The sequence below is a fragment of the Phascolarctos cinereus genome, unplaced genomic scaffold, assembly GCF_003287225.1.
Source record: "Phascolarctos cinereus isolate Bilbo 61053 unplaced genomic scaffold, phaCin_HiC Scaffold_726;HRSCAF=1367, whole genome shotgun sequence".
Lineage (NCBI taxonomy): Eukaryota > Metazoa > Chordata > Mammalia > Diprotodontia > Phascolarctidae > Phascolarctos > Phascolarctos cinereus.
In genome coordinates this window covers 349,796,412-349,808,030 of record NW_027556098.1, presented here as the reverse complement: position 1 = coordinate 349,808,030, position 11,619 = coordinate 349,796,412, and the positions used below count along the sequence as shown (strand labels likewise).

The following is an 11,619-nucleotide window of genomic DNA, read 5'->3' as shown; positions in this document are numbered from 1 at the left end:
TTTTTATTTATTTTACTTTTTCTAAGGAGAAGGACAAGGATTGGTGTAGAGGAGAGATAAGGTTAGTTTAGGTGGGAGAAATTGAGTGATCAATGAACAAAGTTGGAAACCAAAAATAAGACCAGAGGATTTCTAGCATAAACTCAATGCATGTTTCACCGTTTTAATTTTTTTTTAATTTGTATGCTCATTTTTGAGCAAAAGGAATTTTGCATAGCAAGTGATTCATTTTTTTTTTAATGTTGGGGGAAGAAAAAGTACAATACAAAAGAACAGTATGGAGCCATACTGTGAGCTTAAAAGAGATTTTTACATCTTGTTATAAATGTAAGGGTTGATATCACACTATTCAGGAATGTTACCCTGGTCGTATATGGACAAACAGAATGATTAAAAGTCTAAGAGTCCATTAGAGTGGTGGCCATGGGAGAAGAGAGGAAAGGATAGATGAAAAAAACATTGTATAGTTGGAATTGACAAGTAGATAAAAATCTATATTTCAATTATTTGATCATTTTATGCCTTTTGGTATAGTGCTTTCAAGAAAGCAAGAATAATAAATGGAAGGAGGAAAGGGGTGGGGAAAAGAAGAGTTAATTACATTAAATTTATTAATTGTCAATTCTATTTGAGGCATTCTGCTAGATAGATACTGGTTCATCTATCAAAACTCTTATAGTTCTTGCCAAGACTCTCTACAAATCCAAAAAAAAGGTTGAAAACTGAGCATCGTTTGCTCAGATTAAAATCTCTTTAGTCTAAACTAAAATCTCACAATATAGAATTTCAGAAACCCTTTCTCAGTAAGATTCAAACTAGGGGCTGAGGACTGTAAGAAACCTATTTCCTAGCCTGGACTCAGCCTTACAACCCCAAGTTCTGGCAAAGACTCTGTCTCTGATAGTGATACTGAACTGCCCTGGGGTAATATATGTTTTATCTTCCCACACATAATCCTCACAGGCCAGAATCATGCCTCAATTCTGTCCAGATTCTCCTGGTGACTGGTCAGGCATCTTTTACTCTAGAACAGAAGTTCTGAATTTAGGGTCTGTAGGTCCCTTTAAGGTATCTGTTAATAGATTTCAGGGGGTCTATCACCTTGGAAGGGAAAAATTCTACTGTTATTTTCATTAAATTCTAGCTAAAATTTAATATTCTCTTAAATTATTTAAAAACATTATTCTGAAAAAAAGGTCCATAGGCTTTACCAGACTGCCAAAGGATCTCATGACCCACAACAACAACAACAACAAAAAATACTGATTATCTGTGATCTCAAATTTATTAAACTTAATTTTTGAATCTTCAAAAAAATGTATCCTATGAAATCCATCAAGGAAAAGAATTCTACATAATAGCTGCAAAATATATAACATAGGATGGCCACTGATGGTTCTTAGACCACTTCTTTCCAACTCAGTGGAAAACCAAGTTTTAATATCTGGGACCTGAGAAAAATGTCTACAATCTCTTCTGCATTGCTAATAAAAAATGTGTAGACATTGATCCTGTCTTCTGTCTTAATTTATGTGTAAAGTCTAAGGTGGTATCATCTTCTGAGAGACTCTTTTTGTCTTTCAGTGATATTGCTTTCCCAGTCTCATGATAACAGCTCCTTCTTCCAACCATTGCTTTCCTGCTGATTGGCATTCCAGGTCTGGAAGCTGTGCATGGATGATCTCCATCCCCTTCTGTTCCATGTATACTCTAGCTCTCACAGGTAACTGCCTGATCCTGCTAGCTGTGAGGAGGACTCCCAGTCTGCACCAGCCCATATATTACTTCCTTTCTATGTTGTCTCTCACTGACTTGGGACTCACTTTGTGCACACTTCCCACCACCATGGCTGTGCTCTGGTTTGACTATCGCCACATAGCCTTTGATGCCTGCTTGGTCCAGATGTTTTTCCTCCATTCCTTCTCTGTTATGGAATCTTCAGTGCTTCTGGCCATGTCCTTTGACTGCTTTGTGGCCATCTCTAACCCACTGCGCTACGCATCTGTGCTTACCAACAATGTCATTGGCAGGATTGGAATGGCTATTGTGACCCGTGCCGCTGTTTCTGTCTTCCCTGTGCCTTTCCTGCTGAAGAGGCTAAACTTCTGTCCTGACAAAGTCCAACTTTCCCACTCGTTCTGCTTCCATGCTGACATGATGAAGAGGGCCTGTGCTGACATCACTGTCAACATCCTATATGGGCTTTATGTGGTTGTGTCTACAGGATTTGTGGATTCCTTGCTAATTACCCTCTCCTATGGACTCATATTACACACTGTGATGGGTTTAGCTTCTCCTACAGAACGGGCCCGGGCCATGAACACTTGTGTCTCCCATATTCTATCTGTTTTGGTCTTCTATATCCCAGTCATTGGAGTGTCCATTATCCACCGCTTTGGTAGGTATGCACCCCCAATTGTACATGCCCTTGTTGCCTATGTCTATTTGGTTGTGCCCCCTGTGCTCAACCCCATCATCTACAGTGTTAAGTCCAAGCACGTTCGGGAGGCATTGATCAGGATGTTAAAGAGGAAGGGCCAGGATTTATTTGTCCTGGAAATATTCACAATATGCCAGCAACCTACTAAGGGCAAGAGGATATAAACCATCAGCACCATGTACAGAATAACTCTTGTAAAGCCTTTAAGAGCCTTGAATTGAGGACAAAGGAAGGAGAAAAGAAGGAAGGGATCACAAATTTGAGAGGTGAGCCATAGTTTCCATCCTCAAGGAGTTCCAATGGGTTGAACTAGATGATCTTTCAGTCTCTTCCAATTTTAAATCTCTGAATCTATGATCCCAGTGTAAAAGGAGTCAAATAAATGATTCAATTGGTAGATAAAGATTCCAGCATGGAATCCATCATGGAAGAGAGAGAAATTATGATTCAGTGGGTAAAACTATAGATTCAAAGCAGAAGACTTAACCTTAAATCTTTAATCTGGCACTTTTTTGAGACATGTGACTTTAGATAGACTACCAAATCTTTCTTAGCCTCAGTTTTCATCATCAGTAGTATAGAGTTAATAAGACACATAGTCAGAATAGATTATACCAAGCTTGTCCTCCACTGCTTCTCCCCAAAAAGAAAAGACTCTAGTTTTTCGTATGGTCTCTACTTTTCTCACAAGGCTCTTGTCAGTCAAATGAGGTCATGTGCATGATATACTTTAGATCAAAATAGAGTTTTTAAATATGCAGTAACATAATCTGATTAGCTAAGTGGCCAAAAAGCACTGCCACCAATTAAGGAAGGTTTTCTCAATCCAATTACTCTGCTCAGGCTGACACTCCTCCTCTCTCATCTAGGCTGCCCTACTTCTCGTTCATCCTCATTCCTATTAAAATCCCTTCCTTCTGAGTGATATGTGTTGGGAATCTTTCAGTGTTCAATCATGTCTGGATCTGATACGGGACTTCTGAAATCTACATGTGTTATGTATTTGTATTTACATAATTGTACCTAGTTTGGATTGGCATCCCATAAGACACCTAACAGTGTATTATATTCAAAGCAGTGCCTCATGCATTTAAGTACTTAATAATTTATAGTAATAAATGATAAGTAATGTAGATGATGAAGGAAGTGGTTACAGCAATGGCAATTTAAGCAATCTGGTGCTTTCAAAAAAAATAGAAGACATGGAATTAGAGGACTAGGCCTCAAGTCTTTGACCAACACTTATAGGGCAATCTGAGAAACTTACTTCATCTCTATGAATATTCAGTTTCAATTATGTCCTGTGTCAGATGGAGATATGCTAGCTGCACAGGACTATTGGGAAGATCAAATGAGCATGAAAGTAAGAGGACTTTTTAATTTCCAAATGCTGTCATTGTAAAATACAATTGTCGTATTCAGTGGCAGAGAAAAGATTAATGATTTCAATTCATTGACTTATTTTTATTTGACTCTGATTGTTACTGTACCCAAAATATAGGCAACATTGCAACTCATTATTTAGATTACTTACTGTAACTCATTTTGTCACATACTGGTAATTATATTTTTCTTATTTAGAAAATCTTCCAATGATTTCAATGTTGATAAAATAAACCATAATTAATTATTTAAATGCTGTTTATATACATACTTACCAGTTTAAAGCACTAAAGATTTGTTTTAAAATGTATATTCCTTTAATTTTTTTTCATGTAACATTATTTTTTCAATATTTCAATGCATTCAGTATCATATAATTGTCATTAGTCTCTTCAATAGATCAGGTTATAATCTCAACATCTCAAATACATCATTCAATGCACTGGAGTTATTATAATTACATCTTTTAACATTTTGGGCATGCCAATGATATAACTGGACTATGCAATTATTATCCCTCACTTTCATCATGTGGCTGTTTCTGATCAAATATTTCCCATCAAGTTTTTATGACAATTTGTGGAGACAAGTAGACTCAGAGAATTTCTTGACAGAGTATAACATTCATTTTTGCTTTAAAAACCTTATGGAACTTAGACATAAAAGATTTCTTAGATGTCATTTTTTAAAATATCTTTCAAAACCCAAAGCTAAGAGTATACACAATGGAAAACACTAAAAACTTTACCTATAAATATAGGAGCAAAACAGGAATGTTACCTTTCCTGTGGTATCACAGCTCATCACAGTTTCAGAAGTTATAGAGATAGCAGTAAGACAAGAGAAATATTTATTTTTTACTTCATTCATTCATTTATTTGTTTGTTAATTAATTTATTTAATTTTAGTGAGGCAATTAGGGTTAAGTGACTTGCCCAGAGTCACACAGCTAGTGAGTGTTATGTGTCTGAGGCCGGATTTGAACTCAGGTACTCCTGACTTCAGGGCCAGTGCTCTATCCACTGCGCCACCTAGCTGCCCCCAAGAGAAATAAATTAAAGACAGAATTAAGGGCAAAGTGGAAATAAAGCTATCCCTATCACTGATGGCATACATAATGACATAATTAGGAAATCCTATATGAATGATATGGAAAGAAAATACGTGAGAAAGTGACTAGCTTCAGTAAAATAGGATATCAAAAAACTCCATAAAATTAATTGGATTACTATATAGCAGTTGGATTACTATGTAGCTCATATGCACCTTCCTCTTATTAAATCACAGGTTTCAACAGGCAGAAGTAATGAAGGCAGGGGCAGCTAAGTGACACAATGGATAGGATGCTGGGATTGAAGTCAGAAAGACTCAAATTCTTGAGTTTAAATCTGGCCTGAGACCACTTACTAGTTGTATGAGCCTGGACAAGTCATTTAATCCTGTCTGCCTAAGTTCCTTATCTGTAAAATGAGATGGAGAAGGAAATGGCAAACCACTTCAGTATGTTTTTTTTTATAAATTTATTTATTTATTCTTAGTTTTCAACATTCATTTCCATAAGATTTTGAGTTCCAATTTTTCTCCCAATCTCTCCCCTCCCCCACCCCAAGACAGCATATAAACTGATATAGGCATAACATATACATTCATATTAAATGTATATTCACATTAGTTATGTTGTAAAGAAGAATTAGAACCAACAGGAGAAAACATGAAAAAAAAAACAAAGAGAGAGAGAAAATAATATGCTTCAATCTGCATTCAGACTCCATAGTTCTTCTTCTGGATGTGAACAGCATTTTCCATCATGAATCTTTTGGAGTTATCTCAGATCCTTGCATTGCTAAGAAGAGATAAGTCTATCAAAGTTAGTTAACACATAATGTGTACAATCTTCTCCTGGTTCTGCTCACTTCACTCAGCATCAGTCCATACAAGTCTTTCCAGGTTTTTCTCAAGTCCACCTGCTCATCATTTCTTAAAACAGAGTTGTATTCCATTACATTCATATACCACAACTTGTTCAGCCATTCCCCAATTGATGGCCATCTCCTCAATTTCCAATTCTTGGCTACCACCAAAAGAGGGGCTATAAATATTTTTGTACATGTGGGTCCTTTTCCCATTTATATGATCTTTTTGGGATATAGTCCTAGAAGTGGTATTGCTAGCTCAAAGGGTATGAACAGTTTTATAGCCATTTGTGCATAGCTCCACTTCACTTTCCAGAATGATTGGGTCAGTTCACAAGTTCACCAACAATGCATTAGTGTTCCAATTTTCCCACATATTCTCCAATATTTATCATTTTCCTGTTTTGTCATGTAAGCCAATCTGATAGGTGTGATGTGGTACCTCAGAGTTGTTTTGATTTTTATTTCTCTAATCAGTAGTGATTTAGAGCATTTTTTCACATGACTATAGATAGCATTAATTTCTTCATCTGAAAACTGTCTGTTCTTATCCTTTGATGTCAATTGGGGAATGACTTGTATTCTTATAAATTTGACTCAATTCTCTATATATTTTAGAAATGAGGCCTTTATCAGAGATACTGGTTGTAAAAATTATTTCCCAGTTTTCTGCTTCCCTCCTAATTTTGGTTCCTTTGTCTTTGTTTGTACAAAAAGCACTCCAGTATTTTTGACGAGAAAACCCCAAATTGGGTCATGAAGAGTCAGACATGACTGTAACAACTGAACAATAATCACAACAACAATGAAGGCATTTTACATTTATTGTCCCAGACTTTGTTATCCCTAGCAACACTTTCTTAGTTCCTTTTCGTGGTCAACTTTATTCCAACCAGAATAACTAGGATATAGTAGTGGTTTATAGGTTTACATGTTTTGGGATGTTTTCAAAAACAGAACCTCAGAATTTCTACTATGGTCTTAGAGGTGTTATGTCCTACAGATATAACCTAGTATAGGTCATACCTAAAACAAGAATCTTTCCTACCATTCCCATCAAGTAGTCACCTAGCTTTGGTGAGCTTCAATGAAGGAACCTGCTTCTTCTCCAAATACCTTATTCCACCTTTGCATAGCTCTAATTGTTAGGAACCTTTTTGTTTATATTGAGTATAATTATTTTTCTCTGAGACTTTTTGGTGCTGCTTATAATTCTTCCTTCTAGGGCCAAGCGACACAAATCTAAGCTCTCTTCTTCTTGAAAGTCATTCAATTACTTGAAATTCACTTGTTTTCTCTAGGTCGTCTCAAAACCAAATGTCTCTTGTACATACATTCTAGGTAGTTTCTCTGAAAAAGATAGTATGCATCTATATTGTCTGTCAGGTAAAAAAATGGCTGCCTTTGTAAATGTTATCAGTGAGTCACCAACCCCTTCCCCACAAAGACCCTCTAGACCTGTGACTAATACTGGACTTTTCCTGGTGACATCTATAGGGCCACATCATCAGTCCTTGGAGCAAAAGAAACTGCTTCCTACTCAGAAGGTCTAGTTCTACCCTATATAGTAAAAGCCTCATAATTATTATTAGCTCCAGATGTTCAATTATCCTTTATTTACCTCTCTGTGTTGTAAGTTCTTCTCAAACTCTTCAGATACATTTTCTTCTTCATTTTCTCTTTATAATGCTTCTCCTCCTTGGTAGGACTTGAAAGGTACCATGATATGGTAGATAACTTCCTAGATTTAATATCAGTATACCTTAATTAAAATCTTGCCCTAAACATTTGCTACCAGTGCCATCATGGACAAATCATTTAAATTCTCTGAGCCTCAGTTTCCTCATGTGTAAAATGTGGGTAATGATACCTGGGACCTTCGCAGTCCTATCATGAGGAAAAGGTTTTAGAAACCTTAAAGTGTTATGTAAGTGTGATTTGTTATTCTTTCCAGGACTGTTTCATTCTCCTGAAAACATGGAAACTAGAGAAACGGTCCTTTTACATTCTTTTCTAACAGAAAGAGGCATCTACACTTTATTAATACATAGCTATTACTTATAACTAGTGCAAACACAATCATAAGATACTCTTTACATTTCACTGCTTCTGTAGCCTCTTAGTATAAAGGCTGAGAGTCAGTGCAGTTTTTCCCAGCAGTAAGGAGATACTAAGGATCACAGGATGCTACCCACAATGAGGGAATTCTGAGAGCCTTTGCATTCTGAGGAGAGGAGATGGGCCCTGGGAAGCAGATTCATACGAGCAGTGAACTAATTACAGGTGTAAAGCATTACTATACTTAATTGAATATAATCATATACAGTTGGAGGAGTGTTAACAGAATCACTATTCCATTTAAGTGGGGAGTCTGCCAGGATGGAATTTGGATATTTCCCTCACTTTGCCTGACTTACTCCTTCCGGGGACTGGTGAATTTATCCACTTTTTATTTCTCTCTCCTCCCCCTGTCTCATAGCTACATGTCACCCTCAGAAGTCTTCTTTTCTTCCTAATCAAGGTTTATTTTCTATATGTGCTTTTTTAGTATTTTTATTTGTTTTATTTGCCAAATAAATTTTGGGAGATTCTGGGAATCTTGCTTACAATTGATTTGTAAATTAGCAAGACCACTGATAAAGGGATAAGCTCCAGCCTTGTCTTGTTTTGCCAGAATATATGGAGTCAGAGTGAGTTGTTTAGATAGCACAGGGCCAAAATGAAAAGAAAAATTCTTCAGCAGTCCTAGCAAATGGTTTATGTTTCAATTGCTTAACTTCCAGCAAAGTATAATAATAGTTATGTTATAAACAACTGAATCCTATTTTAAGTCTTCAATAAGCACTAATGAAAACTTTTTTTGTATTAAACATACCTTTTTGTGTAAAGGAAATTAGTAACTGTCCCAGACCTGCTTTAAATTATATTTCAATAATCTTTCTATTCCTCCATTTGGTGGCATCCTAGACAAGAACTCAACCCCAATATTTAAATATTTTTTTCCAAGGGTTCTGGGAGCATGATACAATTATACAAAGGATATGAGAAAAGGAGTCTGATTTCTCTTCTCATTGAACAGCGTCTCTTAAGACTGAATTTAGTCGTGTGTGTGTGTGTGTGTGTGTGTGTGTGTGTGTGTGTGTGTGCGTACAGGTCCAAAGAAGATATGCCCTTTAGTGTAGAGGGGAAAGGTGCAATGCCCCCAGCCTGTTTGGGCCTCAAAGTTGTTTTGGTTTTTTATTTTTAGACCATGATCTTGTGGTTGGAGGGAATAAACATTTATTAAACACCTATGAAGTGCCAGGCACAATGCTAAGCACTTTACAAATATTATCTTATTTGATCCTCACAACAATCCTATGAGGTAGAAACATTATTGTTCCCATTTTATAGGTGAAGAACCCGAGGCAAAGAAAGAGTAAATGACTTGTCCAAGGTCCCAAAGCTGGTCTGTATCTGAGGCTGGATTTAAACTCAGGACTCCCTGATTTCAGTTCAGTGCTCTATCCTCCCAGTTTCAGAAGTTTGCAACTTAAGAGTCATCCTGACTACTCACTATCTCTCAACCACTGTATCTAATGTGTTGCCAAGGTCTGTGGATTTCATCTTTTCAGCATCTCTCAAATATGTTTCCTTCTCTCCTCTGACACTGCCACACTTGAACACAGACCTTAATCACCTCACAAACGGATTGTTGCAATAGCCTGCTCGTAAGTCTGCCTATCTCAAGTCTCAGTGCCTGGCCCATAGAAGGCACTAAATGAATGTTTACTTATTTATTGTTTTATTATCTACTGTGCATCTAGCTGCCTCATCAACTAGAAATAATGTCATACCTACTTATTTGGCAGTTACTGGTCAAAAAGCTTTTTTAATGCATGCATGCTAGTTTTCAAAGATAAAAATTAGAAACTATATAGAACATTCACCAGTTTTGTTCAAAGAAAAGATTAAACCTATGGACGTTAACTATTTGGAGGATACTGGTCTATGCCCTGAAGTCTGTGTGTAGGACAAAAAAAATTTCTTACTAGAGAGAAAATATCTTTTCACTCAGTTGCTATGAAAAGGCACAAACAGACCATGTAAAGCAATAAACACATAAATAAATAAAAGGCAAGAAAGCCCACTATCACCTCCCAAACAATGTTATTGATCATATGACTGAGGTAAAGGTAGTTGCTTTTCTAAAAGAGTATTAAAATAATGTGAATAATACCAAAGGAACTTAATATACTCTAGAAACAAAGACTATCCTTTACTTATTTTCACGTCCTTTATGGATACTGTCTCAGTAAAGACTCAAAGTTTTAGGGATCAGTCAATAATTCAGCATTTATTAAACACCTCCTGATTTGCCAGGGACCCTGCTAGATGTACAAAAATTAAGTTCCATCATCCTCTTAGTAGATCTTGTGATAAACTGTCTGTTTGCCCTGAATGTGTCATGTCCCTGGGGTCTCTTGAACAAGGATTTTCCAATTTCTAGCAGACTTCCTGCCTTTTCTCATGCTAGCATCCTCAACTGCCTTTTCATACAAAGACAAAAGTGAAACAGTAATCATTTTCAAAGTGCTTGTCTTCTGTGGAAGGGAAAAATATATGTGGTATATAAACATATGAATATAATCAAGTATATGAAATCAAACATCCAGCATTTATTCAGTATGTGTCAGACATGATGATACGTTCTGAGATATAAAGAAGAAATAAACAGTCCCTGCCTTCGAGGAGATTATAGCCAGTGAGGGAAATGACATTTGTATATATATAGGTACCTTCAAGACACATGCAAAGTAGATACAAGGCAACATTTGAGGGGAAGATTCTAAAAACTAGTGGTATTTGGAAAGCACTCTTAGAGAAGTTGAGCTGAGCTTTGAAGGAAACCAGGAATTCTAACAGGCAGAGATGGGAAGGGAGAAAATTCCAGGAATGGGAGCTAGCCAGTACAAAGGCATGGAAAGGAGAGAGAGCATTGGGGTGAGGAACAGCAGATAGGGCCAGTGTGGCTGAACAGTAGATTACAAGGAACGGATTAATGTATAACAACACTTGAAATATAGGAAGAACGTAGAACTTTAAATGCCAAAAAGAGCAGGGAAGTGGTGAGAGTTGGAACAATGGTGGTTATGTGAGTGGAGAGAAGAGCATATATGCAAGATATTGCAGAGATAAAAATTACCAAGATATAAACAAAATAAATTCAAAGTAATTAGGGTTGGGGTGAGGCATTACCAGCTTGTGAGGATTTAGGAAAGGATTCATGCAGGAAATAGCATTTGAGCTGATCTTTGGAGGAAACTAGGGATTCTACCAGGGAGAGATAAAAGAGTCCATCATATGGATGGGGAACAATCAGTGCAGAGGAATGGGGATAGAACAAAAGATATTCGGTGTGAAATACAGCAAGGACACTCGTTTGGCTATACTGAAGAGTGTGAAGGGGAGTGCTCATTGTCTCCCCAGTAAGACTGTGAGCTCATAAGAGAGGGCAGGTTCTGGCTATTCTTTGTAGCCACAGTGTTTAACCCAGTGCCTGCTACATATGCCTTTAATGTATGCTTAATGACCGACTAAAACTGAAAAAATCAGAAAAGGTAGGTTGAAGCCAGATTCTTAATTTCTTTAAGTACGAATTAGAAAAATTTATACTTGATTCTAGAGGTAACAAAAGGCCAGTAGAGTTTCTTGAGCAAGATAATAGCATGGTCAGATCTGCCCTTTAGGAAAATCAGCCAAATGGAGAACGGATTCGAGAATATAGATCCTTGAGTTAGGGAGATCACTTAGAAGGCTGTTACAATAGTGTAGGGAAAGGAATAGATGGAAGATGTTATGGAGGTAAATATTAACAACATTTACCAACTGATTGGATATGTG

General features: G+C 36.8%; 1 protein-coding gene across 1 annotated transcript; it reads left to right on the top strand.

Annotated features, from left to right (window-relative positions):
* The first annotated feature begins 277 nt into the window (after nt 1-277).
* On the top strand, nt 278-2,604 carry LOC110195131 (olfactory receptor 51I2-like). The gene is given in 4 exon segments (XM_020967765.1): nt 278-290; nt 1,585-1,629; nt 1,632-1,676; nt 1,679-2,604. Coding segments are annotated over 4 exon segments (1,029 nt in total).
* Nucleotides 2,605-11,619: the final 9,015 nt, after the last annotated feature.